The 22,485-nt window shown below is 37.6% G+C and overlaps 2 protein-coding genes across 2 annotated transcripts in view; both read right to left on the bottom strand.

Moving 5' to 3' along the window:
• Positions 1-14,788, bottom strand: part of LOC134817139 (forkhead box protein K1-like) — a 63,998-nt gene extending 49,210 nt beyond the window's left edge. Inside the window, exon 1 of the mRNA XM_063826260.1 lies at positions 14,771-14,788. The gene's annotated coding sequence lies outside the window, so the exon portion shown is untranslated. The remainder of the gene's footprint in view (positions 1-14,770) is intronic.
• LOC134817140 (uncharacterized) overlaps positions 1-21,644 on the bottom strand; it is a 32,218-nt gene extending 10,574 nt beyond the window's left edge. Inside the window, exons 1-7 of the mRNA XM_063826262.1 lie at positions 21,421-21,644; positions 17,825-17,962; positions 16,185-16,349; positions 15,882-15,990; positions 15,506-15,620; positions 14,883-14,962; positions 10,149-10,322 (exon numbers count right to left, since the gene is read on the bottom strand). Of these exons, the coding sequence (XP_063682332.1) occupies positions 10,149-10,322; positions 14,883-14,962; positions 15,506-15,620; positions 15,882-15,990; positions 16,185-16,349; positions 17,825-17,962; positions 21,421-21,633 (994 nt within the window). The 5' untranslated portion in view covers positions 21,634-21,644. The remainder of the gene's footprint in view (positions 1-10,148; positions 10,323-14,882; positions 14,963-15,505; positions 15,621-15,881; positions 15,991-16,184; positions 16,350-17,824; positions 17,963-21,420) is intronic.
• Positions 21,645-22,485: the final 841 nt, after the last annotated feature.

Here is a 22,485-nt window from a genome sequence, read left to right as displayed (position 1 = left end):
TTGATGAGAACATCATAGAAGATAACAATGTTTATGTGTCGTTCTTAGACATCAAATTTTGTTTCGACACCGCAGGTGATCTTCAGACAGACCTCCATGTTAAAGAGACTGATGCCCGCTCCTACCTGTACTTCGGTTCCCACCACCCGAACCATACATTCAGCAGCATAGTCTATAGTGCATGCCTGAGACTCCGGCGAATCATCAATGATAACGACAGACTCCGAAAATAAATTGATGAATTAAAAACCTTTTTCTTCCAATCCAACTACCCTAAAACTATGGTAGATAACATCAGTGAAAAGGTCAAAGGCTTCGAAAGATGTCTCAAACCACTGGACAACTCAAACAGCAATGTCCTGGTACCAAAGTCTCCAGAACCAGCAGTCCGCGTTATTTCAACATTTGGCAGTGATCAAGAGTTAGTAGAATCGGTGCAAAGATTGGAACTAGAACTCAGTAGAACCAGGAGCTTCTCAGGATTATCTGGTTCCCATACAAGTGGAAACACCCCAGGCTCCCCAATATCATCTAGAGCCGGTACATCACGCCCTATCTTCAAATTTGTCAGACGTACTGGAACATCATTTAGAAGGAAGTTAGTCAAAGCAAAACAGTTTGCAGATGACTTAACCCAACCTCACACAAGACCATGTGGGGGCAGACACTGCGGTACCTGTAACATCATATCTCCAAATCCATCAATAACAGTCAATGGACAGCGAGCCAAAGCAGTGTCTGGTACATGTGTCAGCTACAATGTTGTATACCTCTTCACTCTTCAGTTGCCAACTTTGTAACATGTGTTATGTAGGAAGAACGGTGCAGCCCCTCAGGGCACGAGTATACGAACATCCGCGCCCATTACTACAAACTCATTTCGGACAATACGTTTGTCCCTGAAGAAAACGACGACGGATTCAGCATGGGTAAACACCTTGTAGAAGTTCATAACATGAAACAACGTGACAATTTCAACCAGGCTTATTAAGTGTCAATTCTCAGTAATAGTAGCCCAAGAACTCTAGAAGTGGATGAACACCGTTATATTCAGAAACTAAGAACTATACGTCCATTGGGGCTCAATGCCATGGACCCGTTTGGGATTCCATTATTGGATTTATCTTAAATGTTTTCTATTGCATTGGGGCACAAGAGTTATGTTTTTTTGAATATTCATATCGTTTTTAGTTGTGTCATTTCATTTCCAATGTTACACTTTGTAGGAACTGATATTAACCGAGTTTCTGATTCAGGATGTTACTGAAGATAGTAATGAAAATGTTTTAACACCTCCGTACTGTGTTTTACTACAGTTTAACCTGCTCAGTCTGACTATTTGGGAATTTAAACTCTTGATAGTTATATATATTGCGTAATCCCTCGCTAATTGTTACCCCCTCCCTCCTCCACAATCAGTTTTACAAATGTTAAAATTACACACGCGTAATCATTTAGAAACCCCCTCTCTCCCCTCAGCTCAATGAGTATTGAGTATGTTATAATATGTGAACAACCCCTAATAGCCGTTTTCAATACTATTTACAGCTATTTTGGAGCATTGGGAGCTGACTTTACTATTAAAGTTCAGCTCTCTACTACTCTATTACTATTACTCTACTTTTATTAAGCTCTCTACTGTTGCTGCATACCCTTTACACTCTCTTGCTACCTAGCAAGCTATGACACAAGAAAGCGAGAAAGACCCGAATTTCCAATGATCACTACAAGTAACCACACGCTATACGGGATGCACAATAATGCAGAGAGGTACTCATGGACTGCTTATCACATCTTCGTTCTCCTGTCTTCACTCATTGGAGATACTGTCATCCTCTACTCATCTTTCCAGAAGGACGCTTTTAAAGTTCACCAAATAATAATCGCAGTAATCCAGCACATAGCCGCATCTGACATCATAACCTCCCTAGTTCGTGCCTTCCCTAGATCCATCTCTCTGATCGCCAACTCCATGGTGATAGGAGACTCTCTGTGCTATGCTACTGCTTGCATTATGCGTATAATGTTTCCAGTGGGTGCCAATCTCATCGCAGTTCTAACTACCTCCAAACTGTTGATGCTGAAATTCCCTCTCCGACCAGCGAACTGGACCAGAAGTAAAGCTCATCTGGTTTGCAGCGCCATCTGGATCATCGCCGCTTGTGATCCGGTACTCTTGTATTTTATTGACAGTGGGGATGTTATGTTCCGGTATAAAACCTATTCCTGCAGTTACATTTCCACAGCTAAGATAACATCTCTTCTTTCCTTTGTGTTTGTTTTTGTTCCAGTAACGATCATCATCGGCACCACAATTCCCACTCTGATGTATCTAGCTACAGCTAGAGAATCTGCAAGACGAGTCGGAGGAAGAGATCCATGGCAGGGAATTTTGGCTGTGGCCCTAACAGCCATAGTCTACCTAGTTTCGGCTACACCGATTATTGTTTACCTAATCAGCAGAAAATTTGTTGCGCCAGATCCAACAGGACCGTTTGAGTTTACTCTGTATAGAATTGCAGTTTTCATGACGCTGCTAAACGTTATGTCTAATTTCTATATCTACGCTCTCACGATAAGAAGCTTCCGGACGTTCCTACATTTGAAAATATGCAAAATATGTTCATTTGTTCCGGTTTCTCTGCGATCTTCAAAAGGTTTTCCAGGTGTACAGTTTATTTATTAGATGAATAAAATAACTATGAATGTCTCAATTTTACACAGTACGTCTTTTTAAAACGATAATTATAGAATGAATACTGACAAAAGCACAGAAAAGTCCTTGAAGTAATTACAAAGTTAACCAAGGGTGTCATTGCTTCCACCATCGCTGTAGTTAATTGAATCTATTATTTCAGCAGCCCAAGATACTCAAGGAACTGAAGCAGCTGTAGAAAGCAACTCGCAATTCCATGAAACTACTGCAACATTATAGATAGAGTGACGTCACGACAGACAGAGTGACTTCACAACAAACATAGTGACGTCACAACAGACATAGTGACGTCACAACATGACACCTTGGAATTTTGCAAGACAAAACAGAAGGCTGTCGGTTATACTGACTGTTAGTAGTCTGTGTATTTACTGACGGTATCTAGGTAACATTCTTTGTTGAAGTTGGATTTCAAGCCACGATAGAATTCTATTTTCCGAGTAGTGTTGATAAAAGTGCTCCAGCATTCTCTGCAGCGAGTAGCGACATACAAAACTTTTCATAATGACATGAGGTGTGAATATTTTACTCTCCATGGGTCGGGTTGATTCCCGTATCCACATAATTAAAAATTTCCTCCCAAACCCATTTTCAGACCCTTCTGTGGCCCGCTCGCTTCGCTCGCTGTGGCCCGCTCGCTTCGCTCGCAGCGGCTAAGTTACTTTCCCAACAGGGGCGTGCGCAGGATTTTTAAAAGGGGTGGGCGAGGAGTCGGTGCGAAGCGCCGGCTCCGAGGCTACTGCGGCAGGGGCTCGGGGGCTCAGCCCCCGGAAAATTTTAACTGGATTATATGCTAAACCAATAGGATATCAATACAGAAGGTTCAAACAGTTGATTAGACACAAGTGGTTATAAGTAATATTTTAAGGGCGCAGGGGGCACAGCCCCTGAAAATTTTTAACTGCATTATATGCTAAACCAATAGGATATCAATAGAGAAGGTTCAAAGTAGTTGATTAGACACTCGGTAATATTTTTGATTCAAAACATTGGACAAATTAAAATAAAAGATGGCACGAATTTTAAGTCATTTAGAGAGGAAAAATTTCCTCTCGATACCCAATGATTGAACTGCTCTTTGCGGACTGCAATTGTCAGTCGCTAACCAAGAAATTTCCTCTCAGATGCCAAAAATTTCCTCATTCTTCCCAAATTTCCTCCCAGATATCTGGTGGGTTTGCCAACTTTGTGGATATGGGGGTTGATTGCAGGGGAATTTGTTTTTTGAAACGTTTTAATGAGAAAATCCTCTTTTGGAATGCCATTTTGAATGCTAGTAGCCATTTTGAATGGAAAGGGGTTGTCCACACTCCACATATATATATTATATTGCGTAATCCCTTGCTAATTGTTACCCCCTCCCTCCTCCACAATCAGTTTTACAAATAGCTATTGTGTTACAATTACACACGCGTAATCATTTAGAAACCCCCTCTCTCCCCTCAATGAGTATGTTATAATATGTGAACAACCCCTAATAGCCGTTTTGAATACTATTTACAGCTATTTTGGAGCATTGGGAGCTGACTTTACTTTTAAAGTTCAGCTCTCTACAACTCTATTACTACTACTCTACTCTTATTGAGCTCTCTTCTGTTGCTGCATACCCTTTACACTCTCTTGCTACCTAGCAAGCTATGACACGAGAAAGCAAGAAAGACCCGAATTTCCAATGATCACTACAAGTAACTACACGCTATACGGGATGCACAATAATGCAGAGAGGTACTCATGGACTGCTTATCACATCTTCGTTCTCCTGTCTTCACTCATTGGAGATACTGTCATCCTCTACGCATCTTTCCAGAAGGACGCTTTTAAAGTTCACCAAGTAATAATCGCAGTAATCCAGCACATAGCCGCATCTGACATCATAACCTCCCTAGTTCGTGCCTTCCCTAGATCCATCTCTCTGATCGCCAACTCCATGGTGATAGGAGACTCTCTGTGCTATGCTACTGGTTACATTATGCGTATAATGTTTCCAGTGGGTGCCAATCTTATCGCAGTTCTAACTACCTCTAAACTGTTGATGCTGAAATTCCCTCTCCGACCAGCGAACTGGACCAGAAGTAAAGCTCATCTGATATGCAGCGCCATCTGGATTATCGCCATTTGTGATCCGGTACTCTTGTATTTCATTGACAGTGGGGATGTTATGTTCCGGTATAAAACCTATTCCTGCAGTTACATTTCCACAGCTAAGATAACATCTCTTCTTTCCTTTGTGTTTGTTTTTGTTCCAGTAACGATCATCATCGGCACCACAATTCCCACTTTGATGTATCTAGCTACAGCTAGAGAATCTGCAAGACGAGTCGGAGGAAGAGATCCATGGCAAGGAATTTTGGCTGTGGCCCTCACGGCCATAGTCTACCTAGTTTCGGCTACACCGATTATTGTTTACTTAATCAGCAGAAAATTTGTTGCGCCAGATCCAACAGGACCGTTTGAGTTTACTCTGTATAGAATTGCAGTTTTTATGACGCTGCTTAACGTTATGTCTAATTTCTATATCTACGCGCTCACGATAAGAAGTTTCCGGACGTTCCTACATTTGAAAATATGCAAAATATTTTCATTTGTTCCGGTTTCTCTGCGTTCTTCAAGAGGTTTTCCAGGTGTACAGTTTATTTATTAGATGAATAAAATAACTATGAATGTCTCAATTTTACACAGTACTTTTAAACGATAATTATAGAATGAATACTGACGAAAGCACAGAAAAGTCCTTGAAGTAATTTTACAAAGTTAACCAAGAGTGTCATTGCTTCCACCATCGCTGTAGTTAATGGAATATATTATTTCAGCAGCCCAAGATACTCAAGGAACTGAAGCAGCTGTAGAAAGCAACTCGCAATTCCATGCAACTACCGCAACATAGATAGAGTGACGTCACAACAGACAGAGTGACGTCATAAAAGACAGAGTGACGTCACAACAGACAGAGTGACGTCACAACAGACAGACTACAGAGTGAAGTCACAACAGACAGAGTGACGTCAGATTAACACGAAACCTAGGAATTTTTTTTTGAGCGTTTGACTTTTAATTTCCTTTACATTACATTTTAATAATAATTTTCTGATATAATTGGAGTATTAACCCTTATCTTTATTAAGTACTGAAGATGTCCGAAAATATTTTAATACCAATGATGTTATAAAGATTTTGTTGGAACTTTTTAACTCATTCGTTGTCTGACTGTGGGAACAATTGATTTTTGACCTTGGAATTTTGCAAGAAAAAACAGAAGGCTGTACCTATATTATAGTCGGGTATTCTGATTGTCAGTAGTCTGTGTATTTACTGACGCTATCTAGGTAACATTCTTTGTTGAAGTTGTTAGTAGTCTGTGTATTTACTGACGCTATCTAGGTAACATTCTTTGTTAAAGTTGGATTTCAAGCCACGATAGAATTCTATTTTCCGAGTAGTAATCAGTGAGCTGCTTTGTCTTTACAGGCAGCACTGGATTAATCAGAGCTCCTATGTCTTGATTTAAACGGGCGTTTAAAAGTAAAGTCAGCTCCCAATGCTCCAAAATAGCTGTAAATAGTATTCAAAACGGCTATTAGGGGTTGTTCACATATCATAACATACTCATTGAGGGGAGAGGGGGGGTTTCTAAATGATTACGCGTGTGTAATTTCAACATAATAGCTATTTGAGATTGGTTGCAGGTGCTAACCATAGACATATAGTTCACTAATTATCGTTAAGTAGAGTGCACCAGCCACCAGCTATAGGATCCTTAGCCATAAAACGAGGGTTCTATCTTTCTATTTGTAGAATGTTTTATTTGTAAATATAATTGTATTATAGCCGTACAAAGAGGCGATAGTAATATTTCTTTGTTTTAATGTAATACTGTCATTTTAAGACACTCTCACACTAGTCACTATAGCTACCTAGCTGTAATCTAGAGGGAAAACAACCATAGTCCTTACTCTGCCCAGCTGCAGATTATTGTATAAATATATTATTGTGTATATATTATAATATGTAGTTATATATAAATGTGGTTACAACGGCCTGACTCAAACAACCACAGCTGCTTTAGTGCTTTTCAGTTTCACTCAGATAGGTATACTCAAAACCCTTTTTCGCAACTAATATATTCCCAAAGATATTAGCTGATGAATGGAAATAATTCCTACCATATTTTTACTATTAAGTCACCATACTCATGTAGTCCCAGTTGATAGTGATACGATGGGTGGTTACCACAGTTTGGATTGTCTCATTGTAATTGGCGATCCTTACAACAGTGTTTCCCACATAACGGAGTCGTTCAGTCTCTAAACTTAAACTAGCTTGCTGGTTGATAATGACTGACTGATGGGCAATTTCAACAATTTCACATTATTCAGGATGCAGCATGATGAAGAGAGGGGTTTGGTCGTTGATTACGTAATCAAAAGTTTAATTTTTCACCGATTTTCGAAATACCAATTGGACAATTTTCGTTAATTATGTAATCAAAATTTCGTGTTTTAAACCAATTTTCGTTTAGTAAGTGCTTTGCGATTATTTCATTCATTAATCTGTTGTGATAGCTTTTAATAAATAAATGGCTTAACATGAACATGTAATAGATAGTAATAAAATTAAATCAGTAATAAAATTAAATCAGTAATAAAATTAAATCAGTAATAAAATTAAATCAGTAATAAAATTATTACGGGGGGGGGGGGGGGGGGGGGGGGGGGTCAAACCTTGATTTACGTAATATAGGGGGGGGGGGGGGGGTTCGGTCTTGATTACGGTTGATAACGGAGGGGGGGGGGGTAAAAATTGCCAAAATATTGATTACGTAATAATATGTGAACGACCCCTTAGAGGAAGAGATCCATGGCAAGGAACATTGGCTGTGGCCCTCACGGCCATTATCTACCTTGTCTCGGCTACGACCATGACAGTTTTCACTATCCGTAACAAGTTTTTCAAACATGCAAATGAGCCAAAGAGTCCGTTTAACTTTCATATGCTTAGAATTGGTATTTTCTTGTCGTTGCTTAACGTTGTGTCCAACTTGTATATACGCGCTCACAATACGAAATTTCCGGAGATTTCTTCGGCTAAAGATCCGGTCATTTCAACCAGTCCGTAAAACTCGGCAGTTATGCAAGGTGAGCAATCTATTCATTTAAATCTATTCATGTAGATTAATGCCGGACCAGCTGGCTGGCACGAACTTGGCCCGGATTTGAGGGTTCACTGTAAATTGAAATTGTTTAAAACAATATCACCATGATAGGTAGATCACACAATTAATTTTAGATGATATTTAATATGGTGCCTCGCTTAAAATTTCTCTTTTCAGAGACTTCGGATGACCCTGAGGAAGTAAGAGTAAAAAAACATCCAACTTGATGACGAAACGTCCATTTAAGCGAGATCACGTAAGAGATCACGTTTGAGATCGTACGAGATCACGCTGTATTCATGATGCCACCATGAAAATAAGCATTGTCTAGATCATGATAAACTATGGTTACTGTTCATCTCTGATAGCAACAGTTTCCTCAGAAGGCATAACATCATTACTAGACAAAGGTTTCGTCGGATATCATGAAAAGATACCAATTCAATGAAACAATTATTTCTGTAGATTTCTTTTGATAAACTTTTGTGTTCGTGTTAACAGTATAAGCGTATATCTCAGCAGTATCGTGGGATACGTTAAATTTTACAAAAACTGTATGCCGCCACTTTGCGTATTTCTTGCTACTTCTTCGATCGAAATATCTCAGTAACGTAGGCAATCATTACATCACTAGTTCATTATTTTACTTAGCTGTGAATGCAAAAGTTATTGTTTCCTGCGGGATTTAAATTTAACGCTTTTCAGCAATCTTTACTTTAAAGCCAGCTACTTAAAAACGTTGTTTGCTCAATCGGATTCATAACGAAGACCAGAGCCTCAGATGATAATCTCAAACGAGCACACCTCATTTGGAACGGACAGTTATGTTGAGAGATACTTGTGGCTTGCCTATCACATCTTCGTGTTTCTATCAACTCTCATCGGAGATACTCTCATCCTCTATGCATCTCACCAGAAGAACGCTTTGAAACTTCATGCCTTCGTAGCCACAACAATGCAGCACATAGCTGTATCGGATTTAGCTGTCGTTATTCTTCGTATTCTTCCTAGAATCATCTCATTGATTTCCAATTCATGGGTACTGGGAGATTCTTTGTGTCCTCTTTCAGCTTATTCCAACCCTGTCCTTTTCTATGCAGGCACGAGCTTCATCGCAGTACTGACTTCATCCAAACTGATGGTACTAAGATATCCATTCCGAGCAGGAAATTGGACCAGGAAAAGGGCCCATATGATATGCGGCATCATTTGGATTTACTTTCTTATGTACCCGGCATACCTCCACATCATTGGTACAAATGACGTGGAGTTCGACTACAGGATTTATTCTTGTCGTTACGTAACCGAAACATGGAGCAAGATAACGCTAGTCCTCTCCTTCATAATGATTTTTTCTCCGTTCATCATTGTCATTTGTACCACAATTCCCACTCTGATGTATCTAGCTAAAGCTAGAAAATCTGCCAGAAGAGTTCGAGGAAGAGTTCCCTCATTTATAGGAGCCATGGCGGTTTCCTTTACCGCTATATTTTATCTGATCTCTATTTCGCCCTTGTTTGTTTGCTACGTCTGGAAACATTTCGTCAAAACGGACACGTGCCAATTTCATCTGTATAGAATAGCAATTTTCTTGCTGTCGATATACGTGATGTGCAACGTTTACATTTACACTGTGACGATAGAAAGTTTCCGGAGATTCATCCAAATAAAGTTCCAGTCTCTTCTTCCAGTCTCTTTGAGAACAGGTAGGGAATAGGGCAACTCACCCCTCGGTCCCCTCCCAAACCCCTCCCCCTTCTTGCCATTTAATTTAAACACAGTTTTTGTTAGGTTTGTATTATGTGCTCGACGTTTCTAGTCATATCTCTTTTCAGCGAGAGATGACGAGAAAAGAAGAGTTAGACGGCCATCGAGAACAATGGATCTAATGACACGAGGTAGAAGTCAGACAAATTGATATCAGCAAGACTGAGCCGCCTATTCTTTAAATTTCTTGTGGTTTTTCATATATCAGACACGCCATTTTCCACAATTAAATAACTTATCTTAACCTTTAAACAGTTAATTATAATCTGAACATTTCTGAATAATTGTGAAATTTGATAATCTATAGGCAAATTTGTATTCAGCTCTAGTATTACTCGACATTCTAAGAGTGGTTTTATGAACTTACTGTTTATTGTTTAATAAAATCTAGTTTTAGTTATTAAATTGTATATTTTGTTTCCATTTTCGGTCGCTCTCCTATCTGGTTATTATCAATACATTTAAAAGATACAAATATTCAATACAAATAACTAAATATTAAACAACTAAAGTTACCTGTTATCTGATTAAGGGTTTGGTTGACAACTGCCCACATTTCTGACTTCACAAACTCGCTGGTACGGTGACCACTGATCCACTGCACGTTGTCCGTCTCCCCCTCGTCGTCACTGTCGTCGTAGTAATACTGTGACGACATGTACAGGTGTTCACGCAGCTCAACTAGCATATCTGAGAAGAGATCGTGAAGGAATTCCGTTAAAGTGTGTTGTAAGTCTTGAGAGACATTTATAATTTGATTTTTTTTAGCCCAAGACAGACCTAAGTGGAGAAAGTTATTTTAGTTTTAGTAGGTTACTTATCAGATTTTTAATTTGTTTATACAATTATTTATTTGAATAAAGTTTTATAATAAATAATGTAAGTCTTGAAGTAGAATCTTTAAAATAGTTTATCTATTCAGTCACTAGCTGACTATCATGTAAAGTAAAGTAAAGTAAAGTAAAATTTATGACATCACATCATCACAAATGTCTACAGACTATCATCGCACTGTGTGAAAAAATATATAATAAATATTTCCCCACCAACATTAATTAATTATCAAATACAATATTTAAAAACAATTTCATCAAAAACATTATCCTATTTTAAAAACTTCCCAGTGGAATAAAGATTTATAAAACGCTTCTTTGCCACATAAGGATGGAACCAAAGATAATTGTTATGTTTCTCTTTATTACTGACATAACTGGCTCCCTCAATTCTTATTAAAACTTCATTAGAAACATTCCAAAAAAAGCAATCATTTGTAATACTTTTAGAAATCATATCTATCTTATATCCTTCTAATTTAATTTTAAAACCTAAAACTGTCACAGAGTTCTTGACGTCCGGAGGGAGTTTGTTCCAATATGGAATAACTCGCTCCGGGAGAAAAGACTTCTGGATATTCTTGACTTTTGTCACACTTTTACTACATCTATTGGATGAAACCAGATTAAGACCTGATCTGCTTGGTCTGAACAAGTCTGAACCATAATCAGTCATACCATTAATAACCTTAAAAGCTTCAATAAGATCCCCACGTATTCGCCGCTCTGCCAGCGTTGTCAAATTGAGGATTTCCAGTCTACGGCTGTATGGAAGAGTACCCACCTCATCAATCAGACGGGTAAACCGCCTCTGGACGCTCTCCAGCTCCAAAACAGTCCCCCAACTTCCATGAGCCGCAGGTGGATTCCACAATTGGACACAATACTCAAGATGAGGTCTTATTAAAGCTTTATATATAGCAATCATAACAACCTTTTCTCTAATAACTAAATTCCTTACAATCCAACAAATCATACGATTTGCCTTAGCGATACATGCTTTGATCTGTTCGTTCCAAAGCAGGGAGTTATGGGTAATAACCCCCAAATCTTTTTCCTGTGCAGATACTTCAAGTTCTATACCATTTACCTTATAATTTAAATTAGGATTGTTGTTAAAATTTATGTGCACTACTTTGCACTTGGCAGGATTAAATTGTAAAAGCCAAATACTTTCCCAAACTTCTAATTCTTCGATATCTTCAGCAACACTACCGTGGTTAGCTGCATTACCAATTAATTTAAGATCATCAGCAAATAACTTTATCTTATTTTTTACAAGGTCAGGCAAATCATTAATATACAGAATGAATAGGAGAGGGCCTAGAACTGACCCCTGAGGAACACCAGATAAAACATGTTTAACCTCGGACCATTGTCCTTCTACAGAAACCCTCATAGTCCTGTCTGTCAGAAAATCTTTAATAACATCTAAAACCTTTCCTTTGACACCAAAGCCTTCCAATTTAGACAGAAGTCTAAAGTGGGGGACTGTGTCGAATGCCTTACTAAAATCAAAGTATAGAAGATCAACCGGGGCACCTTCATCTAAAATGTCAAGAATGTCATCAAATGTCTCTAAAAGATTAGATAAACACGATTTACCCTTAACAAATCCATGCTGATGCTTCGAAATTCGATGTTCTAGAAAATTTAAAACATGTGCTCTCACCAACTTTTCATACACTTTGCACAAAATACAAGTTAATGAAACTGGTCTATAATTTAAGGGGTCCGATTTAATACCCTTTTTAAACAATGCTACAACAGATGCAGATTTCCACACTGCAGGTAAAGATCCTGTATCTGAACACTTTTGAAATAATTTAGTTAATGCTTCAACAAAATTGTTGTCATAAGCTAGCGATTTCAACAACTTCGGATGAACACCATCCGGACCAGAACTCTTAAAAATGTTAAGCTTTAAAAGTTGCTTTTTTATATCAGAACTGTTGACTTCCATATCATCAATATCATCAATACTCTCATTGTCAGGTCTTAAATTCTCAGTTTTAGGGAGAGGGCCAGGTGGTTCACGCACAAAAACAGAGCTAAAGGCACTTGCGAGTACCTCAGCTGACTCAGTCGAACTATCTGTGCGTGTACCATCTCCTCTATCTAAAGAAACCACACTTGATTTAATTTGCCGTTTATTTCGTAAATAAGAGTAAAAAGACTTACAATTCTGCTTCAGATTAGATGTAATTTTCTTTTCATAGTTAACTTTAGCTTTAATTTCTGCTACTTCATAAGTATGTTGTTTGCTACTTGCATAACTAAAATTAACATCAGATGGATTAATATCAAACTCAGCCCATGCTTTATCTTTATTCTTTCTCATTCGTTTAAGTGCAGATGTACTCCATGGCAACTTGACAGGTCTGTTGTCGAGATAAACCGAAGCAGTCGGAACAGCTGCAGCAACAGTCTCCAGTTTACCATGTAATTCAGCCCACATATCTTGAACATCATTGGTAGAACTATAATCCCAGTCGATATTTTTCAAACTAAAATTTAATAACTCTTCAGAGGAAATCTTACCCCATATAGGTTTGATAATCTTCTCTTTTAAACATTTGCTAGTATCCGGCGAAACAACTAGTTCGACAAGTATCCCAACATGATCACTCTTACCAAGCGGAGAAACGATCTTACAACCGTTGACAAGAGCATCATTTGTATACAAGACCTGATCAAGAAGACTCTCCTTGAGAGTATCCTTCACAAGCCGTCTTCTAGTTGTCTCGTTGGTGAAATACCAAGTTAAACCACTGTCATTGAAAACATCCATGAATTTCTGTTGAGTAACTAAAAACTGGTTCTTGCTAGCAATATTACTATTTATGCTACCAGTTTCCCATAAAACATTTGGTAAATTAAAATCTCCTAAAAGGAGTGTTTCAAAATCATTCCTTTCACTACAGATGCTCTTGATACAAGATATTAACGCATTATTCTGTTCTAAATTCAATGAAGTGGATCTGTAAATACAACAAATACTAATCAGTCCACCTGATGTGTTGATATTAACAGCTAAAGAATCCGGTGCCTTTAAAAAAGAGTTCACTAGTGAAGCATTACAACAGTTTTTAACATAAATTATAGAGCCTCCTCCACCACTTATACTGCCAGTGGAATTGTCAATTCTAAAATCTCTATCTTTTCTAATCATACTAAATCCTTCAATATAAATTTCGGCATCTAATATATCACTACTAAAAAGAGTTTCTGTTACACAAATTACCTCAATAGATTTATACATTGATAAAATACATTTTAGTTCATCAATTTTATTAAATAGGCCGTTAGCATTGGTATAAAAAATATTTAACGGCTGGGCACTGCGGCCTCCGCTTTGTCCTCTGTCTTCTCTGGCTCTCTTTTCTTTGCTTCCTCCTTCATCTTCTCTGTCTCTCTTTTCTTCGCTTCCTCCTGCCTCTTCTTCCTCTCCTTTCTGGCTAAAAAACGAATATCTCTGTCTGCCTTGCAGAGGTCCAAGTTGATCCAATAAGTTGACTCTTTCCAGCCCTTACCATGGTCAGCGTAGAAATTTACTGACTCTTCATCTCGTGTCTGGATGATGAGCGGGCGACGGTGATCTGGCTTGTCAGCATCAAGCTTGCCAGAGCGATGGCAACTAATCATGTCGTCCTTCTTAATCTTTAGGGTCTCCCTGCAGAACTTGGAGTCGTCCTCCTGGCGTTGCTTAGAGGTAGTCTTTTTGCTTTCTGGAACCTTGAGCACACACAGATTGAGTTTTCGTTTGTTTCGCTCAAATGTATCAGTGTGCATCTTCATTTGCACTTCCGAAATAACAGTTTTAGAAGCTTGTTCACGACTCATGTCATCGAGAACCTTCTTCTGGGTTTGTGCTGTTACCTCAGAATAGAGACGAACAGCTTAATATCAACTGTTTTCTCTGCGCTCCCTTTGAGGGCTTCTTTGAGAGAGTTTGTCAGAGCTGGTGTAATAAGCTTGATCTCTTCTTTGAGGATAGCCCTGATTGCTCTGTTTTCAACAGAGTCGTGTGAGGTGTTGGGTACCACGAAACAATACGGACACTTCCAGTTGATAAGAAGTTGAAGCATTTCCTCCTTTAAACCTGTCAAGCCGACACAACTCAGATGCCAGTAAAGTTTACAGGATTCACACTCTACTGAAAGCTGCTCCGGAATGTAATCTTCGCACTGACAATATTTCTCTTCAGACTTTGGAACATTGATAGTAGAATCCTCCTTTGGGGGGCTCATCTTCACTTTGCTTCGTGTCGACGCCCCTTCGGGTACATTCTTTGGCTCCATCCCTCAAATTATTTGTTATATAGTAGTGTTGAAAGTATTAATGTACAATGTCCATATTATTATAAAATAGATCCACACTAAATCCCTAATAAATAGAATTTAGAATTTAGTTTTACCCTCTCTGAACAGATTATCCAGCACGTAGATTGGTCGGTTTAGAGCCGTGTGTTCCACAGTAGTCACGTGATCTTCTGCCCTGAAATTACAGAAGTTTTCACTCTTTGAAGGGAACAAAGGGAGAAATGGGATGTAACATCACGTGCACGGTGAGTACAGCCTCTTTGAAATACCCTCAGTACATTTAACTATCTCAACTCAATTAACTGCACCATGTTTATACAATAATTTGTATTGTTCTGATAAGGTATGAACACCTGATGCCGTTTGTCCTGTAATCTATCACTGTTCCTACTATTCGTACTTACTCTCCAACAGCTGTATTACTATTAGTCAATTAAAAATATCTAATTGCTGGTAGGTTATGCGATATATCGCATTAATTTATATATAAATTCTGACACCACTGTTTGTGACCTTTATCTTAAATTAAAGTGTTGGTAGATGATGGTTGCAGTGCTTCTGAGACAAATGAAATTTCAAATATATTATGGTCATCCCAGACGCCAGTTCAGGCAGATCTGCATAACATATTGCCATGTAAATGTGTTGTTAAAAATAAATTTAAGCGATATATACACATATCTGTGTACAATTTTACTTACTTTAGTAGTAAATTTACCTGAAAGTTTTGTTGATAGCGTCAACTCCTTGGAAAATAGGGAAATGTTTGACTGAGTGAGGAAGATAAGCGGGCTTCACATCAACTGTATTGTACATTGTTATCTGGAGTAACACTGATAGAGATAAGGGATATTGATTATTGTCAGGGAGATCATAAGGGAGAGATAAAATAAGATAAGGACAAACGTGTGGCACTGAAATGAGGGTTTCAGCTTCTATTTATATTTGAAACAATAAATAACTTCGATATTATATATAATGTTGCAGAATGGATAAATCAAATTTGATTTAAAATTATCAGTTAATAATATAAGATTTATTTGGTTTAATCTTCCTACAAAATGAACAGAGCTAAATATGGACCAAGTTATTACCTTGACCGAAGCCGGTAGATATGGACGGATATTGGAACTGGTAGGGTATCCTACAGGACCACACCAGTACACTGTACTGTTTAGGTTGTAGGGTTGTGTGCACATCATTCTGGTGTTTGGAGTTATTTCACGAAATCAGTCGTATTGAAAAACTTAAAAATGAATATGGTTACTTAAAAGCGGTATAGTGAAATACAGTACTTATAAGTTTAAAAATGTACAATGTACATTGTACATAACTATCTACTATTATATTATGTAACATGATAAACACGCCCACGTGACCAGTGATCAGCTACTCACATCTTGAAAGAAGAGGACCTCCCCGTAATCGTTCCTATCCTTAAGCTGGGAGAGAAACAGAACAATAGTATACCCAGACTCCTGCTCATTGCACACGGAGTGTATCTTCACGTTATCTCCACGTCTCAGCACACGTGCTCGCGCGTCCACGTGCTCTGAGGAACCCTGGTGGTATAATACACTGTTATGTTTATTTTCATCACAACTCAAGTTTTCGCTGTTTTTAAGGATTTACCCAATGGGAAAGTCTTAAAAACAGTAATGCCCATGTCCATTTGACCAAAAGTTGTGGAATAAATGGGCAAGGGGCATGAGGTTGCCCCCCCCCCGCCCCCCAGACTAACGGTCATTCGAAATTACCTTAGTTCCCAAAAATTTGTGTGCCATTATATTGAGCACAATTTATTTGAGCCCGAAAAATTTGGGCAGAAAATTTGAACTCATTTGGGCGACCGAAAATTTGGGCACAAATTCTTCGAAAAATGAACAATTTTCCACTAAAATTTCAGTTAGATATTTGCCTTAGTACATTATTATTCCTTATTATTCCAGTCATTTTGCTTTCAATTTTAAGCATGTAGGTGGTAGTCTGAGTTGTTTCACATTATGAACTTTACGATCTGCCCAGTAACTACTAAAAAATACAGTGATGATGGCACAGTACAAAATGATAGATATACAATAGTGATATTTAGTCTCTCAATCAGATAGTTTAGTCTACTTACACTCAGCATATCTTATCATACCCCTTTCACATACAATTATCATTATGACGCCTCACCAGATGGTCGAAAGGTTTGACCAGTGTCCAGTTCTTTGAGAAAATCCTTCTTCCCCACATAGAATCAGTTCGAGCCTCCATCAACAACCCTGAGCAGAAAGCGCTACTGATATCAGATGTGTTTCCGGCCCAACACACAAAGACAATAAAAGATCTGATGACAGCCAACAACTGCATCCTACAGAAAGTTCCAGCTAATATGACCCATCATCTACATCCCCTGGACATATCTATCAATGGACTGGCTAAGAAATTCATGCGCAATAAGTACGAAGATTGGTACGCGAAAAACATAGTGTGTCAGATCAATGGAGGAGTTTCATCAGACAATGCGAAAATTGATACCCGCTTGACAGTGATCCGTGAAGTACACGCTCGTTGGATGAACGAACTTTTTGTATATTTAAAAGGGAGGCCAGATGACATAAGGAAAGGCTTTGAGAAGTCGGGTATAACTGATGCTTGTAGATCAGACTTTACGGTGGATGATAATCCATTTGCAGATCTTGTTTAAACCTCTAGCTATCCGTACCTCTAGCCATTTGTTTTATTAGTAGCTGTTAGCTATTCCAGTTATTTCTGTTCATTTAAAATATAAGCCTTTTTACTTGGTCAAGCCATGAATGACAGATTAGAAAACTAAAATTTCAAATATTATTTCACTTGGATATGAAGACAAAGCCATCTTTCTATAGATTTCAGGGCCACAGGCCAAATGCCAAAAGTTTGGTTAGCAAAAAATTTAGCAGACAGAAAAGATTTATGCAATTAATTTGGTCTGCAAAAAATTTGGGCGAGAGGCCCGCTCAAATTTTTGTCGCCCAAATTTTTGGGAATTAAGGTAAATTGACGGTCTTACCTGACTCTCATTATCAGGAATAATTTCGTTGAGAAGATTCCAGAACGGAGATTGGGATAGTAGAGCTGCGTCAACTGGTAGTTGCCATGAAATACCATCTTTCGGGGTATGTTCATGATCATAATACCTCCAGTAACCCTGTAATATGTGAACTTTTACAGAAAAAAAGTAGTAAATCATCTGTTTTAAATGTTTTGTGATATGATGTGATAATCGGATAGTTCGATACGTAAAACATAGTAAAACACCAAAATACCGTGCTAGTAGGGAGTAACAGGTTATTCACTAAGCCGTGCAGCCAATCTAACTTCAAAGTGTTTACTTTAACGCATATTAATATTTATTCATCCCTCGAATACTGAGTGCTTACCTCTAGCCCTAACAAACATGCGTTTCTGATAATATGATGTGCATTAACAATTTAATTATGTAACTCCTATCGAAACCTCAGACTTTTATTATAGTAGTATACCAAAATATAGCCACTCATCAATTTCCTGCCTCTTTAATAACGGAAACAATGGCGATAATCAACTTATTTTGAGAAACAATAGCTTTCAACATCAAAACAAGTACTAGGAACTAAAGAGCGTTATAAGAGTAACCTACTAAGTAACTACTGTCATTTCTGTACTCCGTATTTTACTTTCATGTGTATTGTGTAGTATGATTGTATCATGATTGCTTGAGACGTGATTTCTTAAATTACGTTGTAAAACTAAAAGTGGGCGGAAATTGTTGAAAACTACCACTATAATATGTTCGAGTGAAATGTTCGAGTGAAATGATCTCAGATCTGCCAGTGAAATGGGTGTCCACATTAAGTGAGGTGAAACAGTTAGCAGTCAGGCTTGAGGAGCTTAGGTGTCAAAGGTGGGCTGAAGACGCTAAATATGTCTACATTGCTGGTCTTGGTGTACCTTCTCTCAATAGATTAGGTAAGTTTTTCTCCAGATCATGTACTTTTGTGATAAAATACGAATCAAAAATTTAATTATCACACATTATAATTGATCTACCAAAACATTCCAGGAAAGTTGCAAGGTTTGGGAATAATGATTCCAGAACGAATTATCTACATAGTCACATCCTCGCACCTATCATCGCTAAGCTCCTTTCTTCAGCACTCTCTAATAAAAAAGGTGGTGTTTGACTGCAGAGATCTTGCTGACTGCCTCTTGAGAAGACACAACCTCACATTGGACAATGTTCTGGATTTGCAGATAATGGAGCTGGTTCTAAGAGGGCAGGTGGGGTCACGAGTAGCACTACCCATGGAGGCAGTGCAGAGGGATGGTCGGATAGTCAAGGTTATACTACGAGATCAATTGTTTGATATAAACGAGTGCTCTAGATACTATCTAGATAACAAAATGGGAGGATTAGACAGTGAAATACTGGTGGTTGAATATTTCAACAAGCATTTTTCCTTTTTGATCGAGTTAGGAGAAGTCCTTTTTAACGGAAAACAAGATACCATGACACAGTTCACAGACTACAGCACCAGTCTGATACCTCACGATTCCACCTACTTCACCACAATCTCACACCGACACAGCAAAGTGAACTCAGGGAAAGCACACAGAGACGGAAGTGAGTATGACATTCATAATCGGGTTTACAGTCACGTGATAGATAGATCCCCAGTGCTGTGTGTGGTGGAGTGTGTACTGTGTCATGTTACACAGCCTGTGGATAGTTATTCTAACAAAGAACTGTATTCTAACCTGCATGTTTGCAACACATGTAATGTTATTAGGGAGTACAATATTAAGCAAGATCGACCAAGAAGAATCAAATGGACATGCTTTTAACGGTTATGAGTGGCTTTTACTCTATGATATAGTCCTGGAACAGTGCTGAATGTTGATTCAATAGAAAAGCAATTTCGATTATAATTATATATTAGTTCTACCATTTCTGTAATATTATGTATTAAATGAAAAAGGTTTTCAGTTAAACTAAAAGTTGTATTTTACATTCCTTTAATAATAAATTTAATACGGGTATCGGCCTTACAAAATGACAGGCCTCACAAAATGACAGCCCACATAGACCATGCTGTAGCTTAGGTTCCCCATACATTGAACCCTATTCCTTTTACTGTATGAAAGAAAAAGCATTAATTAACACTTCCCAAGGAATGATAATGACATAGAATCTATATTTCTTACATAAATATGGACGTTTTTCCTGTTCAGTCATTGCCCCGCCTAACTGTTACCCAGAATGGAGACCAAAGTTTAGAATTTAACCCCAGAAAACCAGGTACTACCATGACTTATGTCAATCAAAGACTAATCTGGTCAAATAAAAAAACTGATTTAGTGACTTTGGTAGAAGAAATGACAAAAAAATGACCTAGCCTCACAAAATGACAGTGTTATGCCTCACAAAATGACAGTTTTATTTTATGATACAAAGATGGCATATTTATATTGGATGCCCCTCGCCTAATTATTGGTATTCTTAAACCCAGTAAGCTTATGATGAGCCTAAATGTGTTTGTTTGATCATCAATTTTGATCAAAATGCCTCACAAAATGACACCGAAAAGCCTTACAAAATGACAATGTTTCAGATTGAATTACTTTCATCATCTAAAATGGATCAGAAACAGTCAATACAAGAAGGAGTTAAAAATAATCATAATCTGACAGTTAACAATCAAGTAGCATTAAAAAAGTGCAGTTCTGATATCAAAACTTTGATTTCAAACTCTTTGATTTCAAACTCTGATTTCAAAACTCAACGAAATAAAGCTTCTATTTTGTGAAAGCAGAGAGTAATAACAACTCCTAAAACATGTCAAACGTTAACTAAACACTGAAAAGTGATCTATCCAGTCATAGAAAATATCAAATATAACCAAATACTGTGTTCAAGTATGAAAACAAAAAATGATTTTTACGCCTCACAAAATGACATTTTTATAATTTTTTTAAAGTATAAAAAATGTTCCTTTTTTAATATATTCTAGTAAAAACAGAACTGGTATAATATAAACAACATATATATCTAACAGTAAGACACGTGAAAGAATAATGAAACTTTTTCCCAAATCGGATTTGAAGTGATGCCGTTTTGGGTTGTCATTTTGTAAGGCACTATCTCACGCGAAATTGCCCAACTTTTTTTAATCATCCTTTTTCCTGTAAAAGCTATTCTAATCTTCAATCTATTATATTTATCTAACTGTCCTAGGTGAAATCAAATTTCTATAGGCTGCTGTTAAAAAATGACAGCCGTGACGAAATTGTCTTTTTGTAAGGCATGTTTTTTTGGAAGATTTCAAAGATGACAATTTTCATCGCAAAATTTACGGTTTTTCAATCAAATCAACCCCTGGTAAGAAAAATATACCTGTTGAACTACCTATCTGGATAATAAAACATGAACAAAACTCATTTTTGTGCATGTCAGAGCCATCTCCTTTTTCGTGTCATTTTGTAAGGCCGATACCCGTAACTATCTTGATATTATGTATTAAGTTATTCAATTTAAGCATGTTATCCATTTCGATTTTAATTCAAGATAACTCGAAATCACAATGCAGTATTTAAAAAAGAATCAATGAAAAATTGAATATCACTTACTCCAAATAATGCTGAACGCAACTCTCTTAGCTGATTTTTCTGATCTTCATCAAATAACTCCTTGAAGAAGAGGATGGTCCCATGTTTATGAGATCTGCTTATTTGAGGTAAATTAGATGTAGATGTGGAAGAGTAGTTGCTTATCAAAGGAATGGTTAGAAGAATGACACCTCCCAACAATGCGATGTACTTAATCATAATGATAGCGTCCATGTTTGTCCTAAGTATTTTAGTGAGAATTAATTTTAATAACAGTCGCATTAGTAGGTCAGCATTATTACCCTTATAATTAAGGTATATTATATGTATACTAACAAAGTACAAAATATGTAAAATTGAACAAATTAGGTGATTGACCAATAACATCCCTAAAATATTGTGTTTGTAAACGTGTGATTTCAGTGGAAAATTATTCCAGATTTAAACGAAGATTTGGTGGCCACATCCCAACCCCTCCCCCTGTTACTCATTATCACTAAAACGATAAAAGGTGATCCTGGGAAAACTTCAGCATAACATTCAAATAACCAAATTAACAGGGGTTAACTCAAAATAACACGCTGAACGGGGGATTCAATTAAACTACTATACTTTTTACTTTACTATGATAAAAAATAGAACAAATATTTATGTAGCTCTTGAGCCACCCCTTTTTGATTGATTCATTTTATAAAGTTTTTATATCTTGTAACATTACCTTACTTCAGTGGCGTAACTTTGCCTGTTGGCGCCCCCCGCTCAGTGACGAAAAGTGCCCCCCCCCTAAAATTTTTTGTGTCCCTACAGCTTTTTGCGCCCCCCTGAAGCAAAAAAGGGTACCCCCAAATACAGAGGCGGCTCGTGGGAGCTGGCTGGCAGTTTTGTTGGGGGTCCAATCGATGGACTGGGGGGAGGGGGGCTTTAGTAAAACAAATTTAGTAAAACAAATTTTATTTTATACCCACAATCAATTCATATTTAGTTCAAATATTTAAAGTCAAAATAACCATTTCACATACGTGGTTATATTATAATAAAATAATTTGTGATAAATTAATAAATTAATTTACACTCAAAAATGAACAA

The sequence above is a fragment of the Bolinopsis microptera genome, chromosome 6, assembly GCF_026151205.1.
Source record: "Bolinopsis microptera isolate Bmic1 chromosome 6, MBARI_Bmic_1.0, whole genome shotgun sequence".
NCBI lineage: Eukaryota > Metazoa > Ctenophora > Tentaculata > Lobata > Bolinopsidae > Bolinopsis > Bolinopsis microptera.
Note: the sequence above shows the minus strand (reverse complement) of the source record. Positions and strands in the feature narration are given on the sequence as shown.